This window comes from Ruditapes philippinarum, unplaced genomic scaffold, assembly GCF_026571515.1.
Source record: "Ruditapes philippinarum isolate M1 unplaced genomic scaffold, ASM2657151v2 ctg2621_1_1_1_1, whole genome shotgun sequence".
Taxonomy (NCBI): Eukaryota; Metazoa; Mollusca; class Bivalvia; order Venerida; family Veneridae; genus Ruditapes; species Ruditapes philippinarum.
In genome coordinates, this window is record NW_026860298.1 from 179,321 (window position 1) to 196,399 (window position 17,079).

The window sequence follows — 17,079 nt, forward strand, 5'->3', positions numbered from 1 at the left end:
AGCGACCCACAAGTAATAATTCGTTTGTATTAGAAAATAATACTTTTGACTTTTTTGATTGTTTAGAATCAAATATTGTTCATTATGAAAACTTAGGCCATGTTCTCATTACTGGTGACATGAATAGTAGAACTTCTGATTATTACGATTTTATTGTTTTTGATAAATATTTAGATGACAATCACCCTTTCAATTATAAATGTGATAGTATCTCTTGCAGTACAACATGCCTCGTTTTCATTACATAAGCTTTTCCAAATATTTGACAGAACAGTATTACCAAAAATTTAAACTTTTCGATATATTAGTGGGATCTATCTTAAATTACTGCTCTGAGGTTTGGGGGTTGCATCCAGCATCAGACATTGAACTTGTACACACCAGATTTTTAAGGAATATATCAGGAGTAAAAAAGTCAACAAATTTGCCAGCCCTCTATGGAGAACTCGGTCGGGTTCCAATGTTTGTTATGCGAAAATATAATATGATTAAGTATTTGGAATAAGCTAATAACTCTAGACAATGATAGTTATCGTAAAAGAAAGTATATTAATAATTTGAAACTAGATGATAAAAATAATTTAACATATAAAAACAGAAATTGGGTATCTCAAATAAAACAAATTTTTGAATGAACATGGTTTTGGATACGTTTGGCTGTCACAAAAACTTGATTAATACAACACTTCAATTGATAAAACAAAGAATATTTTTGATGAACTATTACCCAAAAATGGTATTCTGAAATAAACAACTCGAGCAAATTAAAAACATATGCAATTTTTAAACATGAATTCAAAAGAGAAAAATATCTAGATACTATTAAAGATAATTACTTAAAAACAGCTTTAGCTAAATTCAGAGTCTGAGCACACCAATAAGCCATAGAAACGGGAAGATACACTAACATACCCGTAAATGAACGTCTTTGTAAGTCTTGTAATATGCAATCTATTGAAACAGAATACCACTTATTACTAGTTTGTCCAAAATATCGAACCATTAGAAGTAAATTTTTTAAAAGTTATTATTGTCACTGGCCTTTCTTTAAACAAATTTGAAAATATCATGTGTTCGTCATCAAAAAATACTTTTATATAATTAGCAAAAAATTCATTTTTTCTGCAATATAAATTCGTATTGTTTAAGGCACCATATTTTTGATAATATTGTATTGAACTTCTTCTCTTTGTCTGTTTGTGAAGCTCTTGTTAATTGTTTAACTCATGTCTTATCCATTGGACAGGTATATATGTTTATATTGTTTATCTGCTATAAACATTGTATAATGTTTCAGGCAATAAAATTTGAAATTGGAATTGGAATTGGTATTCCCAGACGCTTGAACCGGGCTTAATTTTCGCTTAAGTACTTTTAATCTACATAATCAGTGTCGGTTTTGTCATCTTGAATGTATTCCCTAAAGTTATAACCGGGCTTGGTGTTCGAATAAGAACTATTAAAAAGGCTTATCAAAGTGTGAGTGGTCAGCTTGACTGTATTCCCTGAGTCTAAAACCGGGCTTGGTTTTCCGATAACAAGTACTTAAAATGCCTTTCACCATGGGTTTGTTCGGATTGACTGTATTTCATGAGGCTAAAAAGGTTTTTGGAGTTTTCGTTAATAAACAATTAAAAAGATCTATCACCGTGGGTTTGGTCAGCTTGACTGTATTTCTTGAGACTAGAAAGGTTCTTGGTTTTCCATTTAGAACTACTAAAATGACCTATTATTTTATGCTTGGTCAGCTTGATTGTGTTCCATGAGGCTACAGGCTAAAATCGGGCTTTGTTTCCCGTTAATAATTACTAAAAAGGCTAATCACCGTGGGTTTTTCCAGCTTGACTGTTATTCAAGAGGCTAGAACGGTTCTTGGTTTTTCGTTAAGAACTACTAAAAATATCATATCACCCTGGGTAAGGTCAGCTTGACTGTATTCCCTAAGGCTAGAAATGTTCTTGGTTTTCCGTTAAGAACTACTATTAAGGCATATCACCGTAGGTAAGGTCAGTTTGAATGTATTCCATGAGGCGAGAAGCAGGCTTGGTTTGAGAGCTACTATCAAAGCTCATCACCGAGGGTTTGGTCTGCTTCACTATATTCTCTGAGGCTAGAACCGAGCTTAGTTTTCGGTTAAGAACTGTTAAAAAGGCCTATCACCTTGAAGGTATTCCATGAGGCTAGAAAGGTTCTTGGTTTTTCGTGAAGAACTTCTAAAAGGCCTATCACCATGGGTTTGGTAAGCTTGACTGCATTCCATGAGGCTTAAAGGTTCTTTGTTTTCCGTTAAGAACAACTAAAAGGTCTATCACCGTGGGTTTTCTCAGCTTGACTGTATTCCCTGAGGCTAGAACCGGGCTAAGTTTTTGGTTAGAACTATTAAAAATGTCTATCACCATGGGATTGTTCAGCTTGACTTTATTCCCTGAGGCTAGTAACGTTCTTGGTTTTTTCCTAAGAACTACTTATAAGGCATACAAGTGTGGAAATGCTGAGCTTCAGTGTATTCTCTGGGGCTAGCAACGTTCTTAGTTTTCCGTTAAGAACTACTAAAAAGGCCTATCAACGTAGTTTGGTCAGCTTGATTGTATTCCATGTCTGGCTTGGCACCCGTTTAGTTCTACTTAAATGGCATATCACCGTCGGTTTGGTCATCTTGACTGTATTCCTTGAGTCTAGAACCGGGCTTGGTGTTCGGTTAAGAACTATTAAAAAGGCCAATCATCTTGGAATTGGTCAGCTTGATTGTATTCTCTGGGGCTAGAAAAGATCTTGGTTTTCCCCAAAGAGCTGCTAAAATCGTATTCCACTGTGGGTTTGCTGACCTTTACTGTATTCTTTAAGGTTAGAAAGTTTCTCAGTTTTCCACTAAGAACTACTAAAAAGTATTGTCACAGTGTGTTTAGTCAGCTGGACTGTATTCTTTAAGGCTACAACCGGACTTGGTTTTCGGTTTAGAACTGCTAAAAGACCTATCACCGTGAGTTTGGTAAGCTCAATTATTTTCCCTGACGATAGAAAGGTTCTTGGGTTTTCGTTGAGACCTACTAAAAAAGCCTATCACCATGTGTTTGGTCACCTTGACTTTTTCCCTGAGGCTAGAAAACAACTTAAAAGAGCCTATCATCGTGGATTTGGTCAGCTTAACTTTATTCCCAGAGACTAAAACAGCGGCTTGATTTTCTTTAAGAACTTCTTAAAAGCTTATCATCGTGGCTGTGGTCATTTTGACTGTATTCCTGGAGGTTAAAACCGGGCTTTGTTTTCCGACAAGAATTATCAAAAATACCGATCACCGTGAGTTGTTCAGCTTCACTGTATTTCCTGACGCTAAACCCTGAGTTGACATTCCGATAGTGAAGACTACTAAAAAGCCCTGTCACCGTCGGTTTTGGCAGCTTGACTGTTTTCCCTGAGGCTAGAACCGGGCTTGGATTTTTCTTTCAGAACTACTTAAAATGCCTATTTCCTTGGGCTAGGTCAGCTTGACTGTATTCCCTAGAACCGGGCTTGGTTCTCCGTTAAGAAGTACTAGGAAGGTCTATCACCGTGGGTTTGGTCACATTCACTGTATTCCCTAAAGCTAGAACCGGGCATTATTTTCCATTAAGAACTTCTAAAATAGCCTATCACCTGTGGTTGTTAAGCCTGACTGGATTCCCGAGGCTGTAAAGGTTCTTAGTTTTCTGTTTAGAATTACTCAAAAAGCACATCACCATGGGTAAGGTCAGCTTGACTGTTTTCCCTATGGCTAGAACCGGGCTAGGTTTTCCGTTATGAACAACTAAAAAGGCTTATCACCGTTAGTTTGGTCAGCTTGACTGTATTCCTTGAGGCTTGAAAGATTCTTTGTTTTTTCTGTTGATAACGACGACAAAGGCCTATATCCTGGAGGCTAGAAACATTCTTAGTTTTCCGTAAAGAAGTACTAAAAAGGCCGTGGGATTGTTCAGGTTTTCTCTTTTACCTGAGGCTACAACCGGGTTTGACTTTCGAATAAGAACTTATAAAAAGGCGTATCACATCGGGTTTTATCACCTTGACTGTATTCCCTGAAGCTAGAACCGAACCTAGTTTTCCGTCAAGAACTACTGAAAAGGCCATTGACCGTGGGTTTGGTCAGCTTCATTGTATTCCATGAGGCTAGAACCTGGTTTGGTTTTCGATTAAAAACTACTTAAAAGGTCTATCATCGTAGGTTTGTTCAGATTAAATATATGTTCTGAAGAAAGAACCGGTCTTAGTTTTCAATAAGGAATTACAAACAACAAGCATGCCACGCTGAGATTTCATGGATGTAAAACTTGGGGTAAGCTTCGAGTCTCATATTTCTGTAAAGAAGACTCTCAAAATATGTACAAAATAGAATATGCATTGAAATCAGAAAAATGTGGTTTAAGCAGTGGAACCTATTATTTTGTTTTCGAAAATTTATGCATTTTTTAAACAAAAATAACAAATTACAGGTCATCAAAACGACCATGCCTCCCGGAGATCTCACGGATGTTTCTCTTGGCCTGGAGTTTCGAGTCTAATATTTCTGTAAAGAATCCACTCAAATATTTGTACAAAATCGAATCCGCAACAAAATCAGACAAATGGTTTATATTCCGTGGCTTTAGAATATTTTGTTTTTTAAGGAAATTTTATACACTTTGTATACAAAAAGAACAAATCGCTTGTCAAGAGAACGACCCTGCCATGCGGAAATTTCACGGATGTATTTCTTGGGGTAGTTATTTCTGTAAAGTAGACACTCCAAGTTTGTACAAAATTGAATCCGCAACGAAATCAGACAAATTTGTTTATCCAGTTAGACTTAGAATATTGTGTTTTTACGAAATTCCATACACTTTATATATAGAAATAATAAATCGCCTGTCATGAAAACGACCATGCCATGCCAAGCGGAGATCTCACGGATGTATGTCTTTAGGAAGAGCTTCGAGAATTATATCTCGGTAAAGTAGACCCTTCAAAATTTGTACAAAATCGAATCCACAAAGAAATCTGACTAATGGTGTTTAAGCAGCCGGACCTAAAATTGTGTGTTTTTATGATATAAAAACGACAATGCCATGCGGAGATTTCACGGATATATTTCTAGGGATAGAGCTTCGAAAATTATATTTCTGTAATGTAGACCCTAAATCCGTACAAAACCGAATGCGCAACGAAATCAGACAAATGATGTTTAAGCAGTTAGACTTAGAATTGTGTGATGTTTTTTTCACCGGTCATAAAAACGACCATGCCACCGGAGTTCTCACAGATGTACTTTTTTTGTAGAGCTTTGAGTCTTATATTTATCTAAAGTATACACCAAGTTTGTACAATTTAGAAAATGTATACATTTTAAATATTGAAAGAACAAACGCCGGTCATAAAAACGACCATGCCATGCGGATATCTGACGGATGTTTTTCTTTGGGTAGAGCTTCGAGAATTACATTTCTGAAAAAAAAGACCCTCCAAATTTGTACAAAATCGAATCTGCAACAAAATGAGACAAATGGTCTTTCAGCAGTTGGACTTAGAATTGTGTGTTTTTAGTTATTCAATTTTATACACTTATATGCAGAAAGAACAAATCGCAGGTCGTATGTCATATGGAGATCTCATGGATATACTTCTTGGGATAGGATAGAGCTTCGAGAATTATATTTCTGTAAAGCAGACCCTCCAAATTTTTACAAAATGGAATACGTAACGAAATTAGGCAAATGGTGTTTCAGAAGTTGGTCTTAGAATTTTGTGTATTTTACAAAATGTTATCAACTTATATACAAAAAGAACAAATCGCCTGTCATTAAAACAACCATGCCACGCGGAGATCTCACGGATGTCTTTCTTGGACAAGAGCTTCGAGTCTTAAATTAATGTAAAGTAGACCCTCCAAATTGTACTAAAATCGAATCTGCAAAGGAAATTAGACAAAATTTTTATGGTGTTTATCCAGTTCGACTTTGAATATTGTGTTTTTACGAAAAAATTATATACTTTTATACACAGAAAGTACAAATCGCCTGTCATGAAAATGGCTATGCCCTGCAGAGATCTCACGAATTTTTTGAGGTATAGAGCTTCGAGAATTATATTCTGTAATGTTGACCCTCTAAATTTGTACATAATTGAATCTGCAACAAAATTAGCTAAATGGTCTTGCAGCAGTTCGGCTTAGAATTGCGTGTGTTTTACGACATTTCATACATTTATATACAGAAAGAACAAGTCGCCGGTCATGAAAAAGACTATGCCATGCTCATCGCATGGATGTATTTCTTGGGGTGGTGCTTCGAGAATTATATTTTTGTCAAGTAGACCTTCCAAATTTGTACAAAATCGAATGCGCAACGAACTGAGGCAAATGATGTTTAAGCAGTTGGACTTACAATAGTGTGTTTTTTACCAAATTTATACACTTAATATACAGAAAGAACAAATCGCCGGTCATAAAAACGACCATGCCACGCGGAGATGACATGGATGTATTTATATTGGGCTAGAGCTTGGAGTCTTATATTTCTGTAAAGTAGACCCTCAAAAATTGTACAAAATCGAATCTGCATTGAAATCAGACAAATGGTGTTTAAGTATTTGAAGTTAAAATATTGTGTTTTTCCGAACATTTATACATTTTTATACAGAAAGAACAAATCGCCGGTCTTTAAAACGATCATGCCTAGCGGGGATCTCACGGATATTTTTCTTGGCCTAGAGCTTCGATTCTTATATTTATGTAAAGTAAACACTCCTTATTTAAACAAAATCGAATCCGCAACGAGAGTAGACTAATTGTGCTTATCCAATTGGATTTGTGGAATATTGTGTTGTTTTTTTTTGTCACGAAATATTATACACTTTAAACACAGAAAGAACAAATCGCCTGTCCAGAAAAGGGCATGACATGCGGAGATCTAACGGATGTATTTCTTGCGGTAGAGCTTCGAGTCGTATATTTCTGTAAAGTAGACCCTCTAAATTTGTACAGAATTGTACAACATCGAAACCGCAACGAAATCAAAGAAATGATGTTTAACCAGTTGGATTAGAATTGTTTGTTTTTTACGAAATTTTATACACTTTATATACAGAAAGAACAAATCGCCGGTCATAAAAACGACCATGACACGCGGATATGTCACGGATGTATTTCTTGGGCTAGAGCTTCGAATCTTATATTTGTGTAAAGTAGACTCTCTAAATATGTACAAAATTGAATTCGCATTGAAATCAGACAAATGATATTTAAGCACTTGAACTTAGAATATCGTTTTTATACGAACTATTATACACTTTTTATACAGAAAGAACAAATCGCCTGTCATGAAACAAGTACGATTTTCGTGCGTATTTAGCTGGAATTTCCGGTCAGATAATGTGTATCTCTAAATGCTCAAGGTTTTGGTATGAAAATATTGTATGTACAATGTATGGATTTTTTCTAGAATCATTCTCGCGCTTTGGTTGAGGAACAAATGTCGTTACTCGCGTCAGGACCCAGGGATAACGTTTTATTGCATATCATAGAAGATTATCTACCGTTATAGTATATGAAATTCGTTAGTTACATGGATATAACACTGGCTGGGCGACATCTCGGGATGTTTCTGCAAAAAATTGTCTCGGCCTAACGGCCTCGCCACTTTTTTTTACAGAAACATCCCTTGATGTCGCCCCAGTCAGTGTTATATCCTCGTAACTAACTCGTTTCATATACTATAACTATTACTTATAGCATACAAAAGTTGCTCTTTGGACAATCCGTTCAGGATCTATTTTACGTTCATAGTGATTAAGCTACAGTCTCACTAACATCCCGGCAGAGTCCCGGTAGACGTCCGGGGTGATCCGTGAACGACTGGAGTACGACCGGGAAAAATCGGAGAACATCCGTAACTCTGCCGGCAACGTCCGGGATGATCCGGGAACATCCGGCATTCGACCCCGGTTGGAATAAAATATTCAATATCACCGGGGTGGTCCGGGATGATCCGGGAAGTATAGCTTTGCCGGCTTCATCCTTATCTCTGCCGCGAACGACCGGGGTTACACATGGGAAGCACCGTAGCTCTGCCGGCATAAACCGGGGATGATCCAGGGCATTATATAGCCGGTAGAGCTACGGTAGAGCCCCGGTGAATGCTGGCAGAGCCACGGTGAAGGCCGGAAGACCCCGGTAAATGCCGGCAGAGCCCCGGAAGATGCCGGCAGAGCCTCGGAAGATGACAATTGAGCTACGGTTGATCCCGGAAGAACCCCGGCAAAGCCCAGTTCATTTCAAAAGAATCACGACGATTTGCGATGATTTCACTTGTTTGTATTAAAACCCTTCCCATTTCCCTTTTATCCAGTTTTGCATAACAATTTTTCAGAAAATCATCACGAATTACTGTTCTGAAACAATAGATATGATATTAAATAAAAATTATGTATCATTGTAATCATTTTCGCGCGTTTTTAATCCACCGGGGTTCTATCGGGACTCTGCCTGGATCGTCCTTGGCTCTACCGGAGCTCTGCCTTCATCGCCAGGGACTCTGCCTGGGTCAACCGGGGCTCTTCCGGCGTCATTCGGGAACGACCGGGGAAGCACCAGCATAAACCATAGCTTCACCTGGGCTCTGCCTTGATGGTCCGGAGCGCATCCTTGGTGGTTAGTTGGGAATTACAGTAGTGCTGCCTGGGTAAGTGTGACCGCAATCACCCCGGATCGTCCCGGATCATCCCGGTGGTCCTGGGCTGTGCCGGGAGTAAGTGAGACCGCAGCTTTAATTTCTAGTGTAGCATCAGGAAAACGGATGTAAGCCATTTTAATCATATGATTAGACAACTTGATGTAAGTTTGGAGTGTATAACCTAATGTCTCTATTTATATGTGATAAACAGTCACTCTGTTTAACACTCAGTAGTAAACGTATGTTTGGCAACAGTGCAGAAATAAGAAATACGCTACAAGGGTAAAATATCTGTAAAATGAACTATACTCGTATCTTGCGGACAAATTTAATTGCGCGTGTTTAACCTGTATTTGATGCAATATACAGTTAATTAAAAGGAACAATTATGTCATTGTTTGTAAGATGCCTGATTGTCGTATGGTTTTGTGTCTACTCATGCGAATCCAGTAGAGGTAAGGTATTTAAATCTTTATTGTATTTTATGTATACATGTATTTTTATATTATTGTGGTAGATTTATACATTATATCATTATTACATAATGTTACGCTTTTGTTCAGGAAATGCAATACAGAGGTTTGTAATATTTTGAAGGCACAATATGCCTCAGAAACTATTTTTTCCCTTCTATTGAAAGGCAAACATAGAGTTTTATAACATTGTTAATATATTTGTTTAAGAGCATGTTCGAAGCGTATCAACTGAAGAAAGTAGCACCGAGTGAAGAATTATTTGTCTTAAAGGCACAATATGCCTCAGAAACAAATAAAATTTAACTTTTTTAGAAAGAGCATCCATGAATTTTGTATTTTTTAAATATATGTTTTAGAGCCATGTTAGATGTTTGTTACCTGAAGACAGTAGTGCAAAATGTGAAATTATATGTTATAAAAGTAGTAAAATGTAAACAAAGTCGTATTTTAACTTAAATACAAAATACTTAATCACTAGATATGTAATGATTACAAAAAAGAAGAAGAAAAAGAAGAAGAAAAAGAGGGTTAAAGTAATTAGCCAATGAGTACCTGTGTGGAAACTATAAAAAGGTTTTTAAAAATAAAAATATAAGCATTTCTGGGGCATAATTACGGTGGCATAAAGGTGACATGTGTGTGCTTTATTTATCTCGTGGCCACGAGATACTATGTCGTGGCCACGAGTTACTTAGTCGTGACCACGAGATACTATGTCTTTGCCATGATTTACTAAGTCGTAGCCAAGAGTAAGCTAGAGTAATATAATCGTCAGGAGTTTTCCTCAAGTACCACACCTGGTCTGCTGTGCTCAATCCTGACAACAATGATTGAGGATAATATATCGAAATAATGATATTATGTTTTGAAGAAAAAATAAACATGTATATATATTTATCTCATTCAGTTCATTTCATATTGTAGACATAAATATGGTATAAAGAAAAGTAACAAATCCGTACAACGTATATCAAAATATTGAACCCTGAACTGTTGATATGATACAATACACGGTAGCAGTTTATAATTATTGTTAAAGAATATAATATCCGCCTTCTTTACGAGAAATTGTTCTGTGGAATAATGGTCGATACGAAGGTCATCTGATATAGGTTCTAGGACGGCGTTGATATTAACGTAAGTAGTCATAAACGTTTTACCCAAAAAAGTGCGTACATGTAAATAGAGGATATTTAGTTGTTCTGTAAAAACGCTATGTTATATCACACAAAGAAGTAAGAGAATTATTTTTGACGAGCGCGTATGGACATGTTGATGTTTTGCCACGTCGTTGTGTGATTATATAAATGTACATGTAAAACATAATTTATTTAAAAAAAACAAAACAAGAACAAAAAGAAAACAAAGCAAGCAACAATATAATACAGTAGGGGCTATTTTGCGTGGATTGTAAGTGTCGTTTGCAATGTGTAAATTGCTTCCTTTGTTCACTTCACAATATTTTACTTTTAAATACAGTTTCCAAATTGCTATGAAAATAAACATGGATCTTGAGTTATGCTGCTTTAACGATATCATAACATTATGTTAATGATGAAATTTTAAAGAATTTAATTATTTCAATTTCTCAACACTATGTTTTTCGGGGGTCATTCAGCACGTAGCTGCAATTTTACTGAAATTATCCGATTTAGTCTGAATCACTCAATTTTCATTCAGTTTTACCTGGTTATCATCCATTTCCGGCTTCTTTCAACAACTTACGATGCCATGTTCTCAGAGACCAAAACTGGTATTGCAATAATTATTATAAAACAAGACAAAATTATTTCGGTTTATTTTCTTCCCATTTAATTTTATATAAAGCAGGAATGTATTTCAACAACTTCAAGTGTCTTACTCACATTCACTTAACTCTTAATTATAAACTCTTATTATTTTATGTCCGTTAAATTTAACTATGATGCCAACGTAATGTAATATCTTCCGTATTCTATTGACATTAAAGTGTTTATTCTGATTTATATAGTGTATATCAGCCCCTACATGTTACTTTATATATGATTAAAGAGAAATACTTGGAAAACATCTTGACATTGGAAATAAAATAACAACCGAAAGACTAAATGTCTAAATACTTAGTAAGTAAGCCCTGAAAGTGTTCACTGTCGCAAGGACAATATATCAAGTGTCGTTTAAACAAATGAAATTAAATTTGTCAACTCATCAATTTCCTTGAAATTCTCTGTCTTATGGTACTTAAAATACGACTGAGCGAATATCTGTCAAGGGTTAAAGGTTTCCCGAAAAAAAAATATCAGCGTAATTGTTACTTTAAAAAAAAAATGAGATTAACAGCGGAATAATGTCATCATTGCGAAGGGAAAAAAATGCAATAATTGTCATTGAATCGAGAAAATTTAATATGCTTTGAAAGAACAAGATACACAATGCATTTATAAGGAAATTTACGGAATCATAACTTAATACGTAGGCCACAAAAATAGGCAAAGCTATGTTAACAACACTATCAGTGATATACTCTGAGTACTATGGGTTTTATATCACTAAATAGAAACCGAGACTTTCATTTATAAACATAAACTATTACAATGATTTGACAGAGTAAGTCTTGCATATCAGACTGGTGTTTCCGTTAATTTTACTCATGCCGGATATTTCATCTGTCATGGGGGTGCCAGATAAGTCGCGTGCTATACAATGGCATGCTTTGGATGACGTTATTTCGCCGTTGTGAATGAAGTTGTTATTTCATACGCTGCTGTACGAAAATAGTTACGGGTGTAAGGACATAAATTTTCAATCGGATTGTAATATCCGTCCGTCGGGACCCTGCCGATTGGCGAGTCCCCTGGGGACGGATATTAAGATCTGTACAGCAACATATGACAGCTATAATTAATTTCAAATAACAGCTCAAACTGTTGACAAAGTAAAATTTACGCTAAATATCTTATCGTTAAGCAACAGTAATCCCTAAACAGGTAGCATAGTGGGCGGATTAGAGAGGTAGTACGTCCGATTCATAATTAATTAAAAGATATTTTAAACAATATCTCTGTTTTTGTTAATCATTTTAAAACATCAATACGATAAAGATAACAACAACGTTAAATTATCCATTGCAACTGTTTATCATTCTCTGTATAGCCAAATGTATGGTAGAATAATAAAACTCAAAATATGTGTACTTCAGACATGAAATATGCTAAAATTGTGTAAATGCATGTCTGCGGGGGTTAAACCGAATGAATAGGCAAATACGAATGGGCAAAAAACGAACCAAGCATGCATACTTGACCGTGATGTTTAGTATATCTTTATACAGATGAAGAGATATTTATTTGAATGTACAAGTATATTGCCGGACGCTTGCATATATCTGTCGATGTTTACCTTGTTCTGTTCTCAGTTTGCAATTGACATGTTAATAAATATATATTACATCAATTTAAAACTTATTCTGGCGAATATCTGAAAAATGATAGATCAGATTATTTTTCCCTGAAAACTACACAGTGATGAATGGAAAAGCACGCGTTATATCATTAAGAAATATTGGCGTCAACTTTGACGTCGCGTTTCTACGATTACGTCATTTGACCACTGTGTTGGAAATGTCATGACACGGCTTTTTTATTTTATTATAACACAAATAAATTTCTTGAACTTTGATTGGCTAAAACACTGTGTATCTGTAAAAAAGAGTAATTTTGCTGTATCATATATTCGTTATAAAGATTCCTGACATGTTACATGGCCGTATGTAAACGGTTATTTGAATATAATTAACCTTCGCCTAGCGATTCAGTTTATATATACAAATAACTGTTTATATAGGACCATATAACCTGTCAAAATCTTTATTACTAATATTGTAAACACAGTATTGTATGATACGGAAAGTGGCGAAATTGACCGAATGTTTGGTTTATACAGAATTTATTTTAGTTCGATTGTGAAGGAAGCTATAAGCTTATAAACACACTTTCGAATCCGTTCCTAGAACCAACCAGTACTGAGCAATGAGTGTAAAGTTTCTTGCTCAAGGAAACAACGACTTGTCCCTGTCAGGGTTTGAACACATGCGGTTAGCGATCATAAGATTATTAGTCCGAAGCGTTAACCACTCGGCCATGCCGCCACTATGACCGAATGTTTACAAACTATACATGTATATAATGACGCATCGTTCATTCTGTGAACATACTATATATCAGTCAATCTTGTTACTATAAATAACTTCAGAAAATTTTGAGAAACAACCCGAATAATCATTACGATCACATTGTATTAGAAACGCTAAGGTTACGATAACGTGTAAAAGTAACGTTCCTTTAATAAAGTTATTATCTTTTCCCAAGAGAAAATCTTTTATGATGAAAGTGGGTTTTTTTCTGATCGTTATCTCATTTGTCTGAATAACTTAGGAAACATTATTTTTTGTTTTTGCATTTATGAACTGTTCTGTTGATAATATAAAGAACTTAATAACGCATATACGCTTTAAAGGCAGTTGTTAAAAATACTACACATGCAGATAGTACACACATCAAAAAGGTTTGCAATAGTTTTAAGAGAATAAAATAAAAAAGAAGAAAAAAAGAAATCGTTGAAATCGGATCCGAACCTACCAGTTTACGTCTACAGTCTTCATGTGAAAACCCTTTACCAGCTTATAATTAACACCATTTTAACAATTGCATATTTACATTCCTATCGATTTACAAGTAAAACGTAAACCGACTACAGGGTCAAATGCAAGAGTGCCAGGTCAATGTTGTTGGACAATATATACACTATATCAACGTCTAGATTATCAAATGAAAATGCACGTTACAACGGTGAAGTATTATAATAACAGTTATATCAAAGGCAGTTTTAAAAATCTTAATATGTAAACAAATGAAACGAAACAATGCAAAATGAAACTACCCTCGCGTCCTGTTTTAAATCAAGTTTATCCATGCGTTTTATAAACAGCCTATTAACAGTTCCATTATGATAATATACATAGGCGTAATAAAAGTCTATAAAAATGCTGACATTTCCTTAAAGATTCTTTTACAAAACACGCATTATGAATATATTATTTGCCCTCAATGCATTTTAAAATGGCGTAAGTAACCAAACATTATCATGTAAATAAATGTATTCATTTTGTCTTTTATTTTTTCAGTAAAACGGGGGTTCTGCTCCACGAGAAATCTAAACATAACGAACGGAGATTACCGATTACGTGCCGGAAGTTCCGTGGTTGACTACACGTGCAATTCTGGATACCATATGTATGGTATGGACAGGGCAGTGTGCTTCGGCTCCAAGTGGTCCAGTGATCCACCCATTTGTATAGGTAAGAGACCACAAAAATACTATGTGCGGGTGGTGGCTGTTACTTTTAACACTACGCGCAGTTCTCATAACTTCGGGATTTTTCGGCATTTTCAGTAAATACTATACCGTATCATGTCTTGTAGGTAAACAGACACTATACTGAAAACACCTGGCTTCAATGGATATTGTCACAGTTCATTAATTCGTGATTAGGATCATTGTGCTCTGTACGTAGACCATAAATATTTCTATAAAAAGTTTACAAGGAACATTTACATTCATCACATACCAGTTACACTAAAGGCGCGTCAATGGAAAATGATTCTTTTGCACTTTAAACAGTCTAACATGTCTTTCCTTTTTCTTTTTTTTTCTTTTTTTCAAAATTGACCATATTTTGTCTTAAAATCTAGTCACGAAAAATATAGTTTTCAAAAATCTTACTAACCAATCTTTAATTCCTTTGTCAGTTTTATATAACTTAAATGAAACGATTCCTATTTACTATTTAATACCTCTTCCTCTGCGCCTTTTAACAACATCAAATGCATGCCATATTTAAAAACAAAACAGAGTATCTCGTGGCCAGGACATATATCTCGTTCCCACGACTTAACTATCTCGTGGCCAGGACTTAGTATTATGAATTTATGTTGGGTTTGCATACAGCAACTGCTCGGAAACCAGTACAAACAGTATGGCCATGTAATTCCCGAGTTGCAAAACTGGGGAATGTACATATGTGAAAAATAGAAATAATAAAATACCATCAATATAAGATGAACTTTAAGCATAACAGATTTGAAAAACAGGAGAAGTTAATGTAACATTTATGTTTTATATCCGGATGGCTTACTAGCACAAAACTAAACAAGACCCGATAGATGGTTTATATATTGTATTATATGTGTTGCATCATAAACTGCCAAACTTCAAGTTAACATATACACAGTAACAATAACGATATTTGATATTAAAGGCGTGGCTTACACGTAAATATTTGCGTAAATATTTTAATAATAATAATAATTGCGTAAATATTTTACAAAGTTTTACCATCGTAATTCACACTTAGTTTTAAAATTTAATTGTAATTTAAAAACTCTTTTACGACTGGGTATAAGCAAGCCTGACTTCTATGGAGATGTGGTTTACAAACTTCGTAAGATCATGGGTCATAGTAATTTTTCTGCCGTCTACACTAAAATTATCAAACGGTTTATTAAAAGAGGTTTTGACCCAATTATTTTAAGGCATACCGCATGCTTGGTGCTCAACCCTTTTACAGTTGGACGCTACGCTTTCCTCTTTTAATTACATCTGACGGACTAAGTGGGAGACTCTATGAGGGACAGTTCTTAAAGCCCTTTGGGACTGAATTGTCTTAATGTTCGTCTTCTGTCTTGCTTCGTCGGGCCCTTGTAGGTGATTTTCTTGTTACTCTGCCTTCCTTTACGGCATCGAGTACTTTTGTAATGGTCATTAGGCTGTACCTTTTTCTACATATTTACATAATTTTGTATGTGTTTTATTTATTTCGTCTAATGTAACAATGACCATTCTTAGAATTTCACTTGGCGGGGATTAATTTTATTTACACTTTTATGTCATTAGGAACATATTGGGGCTAAGAGTGAGGTTTGGCGCGCATAAAACCGGTTTAAACTCTCCAGTGGTTAAACTACCACTGACCGTTCCAAGGCTGTACCCCTCTGTGTTCCTTCACGTATTTTTCATGTCTGTATTGTTACTTGTTTTGGTTGTTTACAGGTTTTGTGATGTCTGTCTTCTTGGATTGTCGTTGACGGTAAGTATTTTCCAAATTCCCCCTCACCCATTTTTAACCCCCTCCCCACCTTTTCACCCTTACATCCCTTATCCCTTTAATTCCCTTATGGGCCCGTTTTAGTTGATATTATTTCACATTACATGTCCTACTCCTTTCACCCTTATGTCCACTCCAGGTTTTTGTTTGGTGCCTTCTGGGTGCCATGCTTGGATGTGTCGGGGGCCGCGTCCTGTGAACGTTGCATTTGTCTTGTTGATCTTTATTCTTGTTTTTTTAAACTATCTTGTAGACATGCTTACTACATCTTCCTATACCTTTAGTTTAGAACTCAAATCAATAAAATCAATAAACTTAAATCATGAAAAATTAAAATTTATATGTGCAAACATATTGTAATAAGAAATATTTTATTCGAATGAAATAAGCTATTTAGCAAATCTATTGTTTAAACACTCTTCTCCTTTTTTTCATCAAAATTCATTAACCGATGTGATTCTCTCTAATCAGTTTACTGGGCATCTGCTTCAACGAAGTAATGATAAATATAATGTCATTGTTAATTGCCATATATTTTTCTCTTTTTCGTAATGCCACATAATATCAAACAAATTACATTATTATCACAAAATTTGTAGAAACAACTAGTATTGTTATCAAAAGAATAAATTGTTTTTCAGTTACAACATGCAGAAACCAATTATATAAGGCAATTTTATAAAACCAAACGTATTAATTACACGAATAGCATAATGTTCTCACATACGTCATTATTCCAAAGATTAACAAAACCAGCAAGCAGATATAAATGATACATATGAGT

General features: G+C 35.3%; 1 protein-coding gene across 1 annotated transcript in view; it reads left to right on the plus strand.

Annotated features, from left to right (window-relative positions):
- LOC132759594 (MAM and LDL-receptor class A domain-containing protein 1-like) overlaps positions 1 to 17,079 on the plus strand; it is a gene marked incomplete at its 3' end in the record, with an annotated part of 60,997 nt that overhangs the window by 36,108 nt on the left and 7,810 nt on the right. The window contains exon 2 of the mRNA XM_060751408.1: positions 14,316 to 14,489. Within this exon, the coding sequence (XP_060607391.1) occupies positions 14,316 to 14,489 (174 nt within the window). The remainder of the gene's footprint in view (positions 1 to 14,315; positions 14,490 to 17,079) is intronic.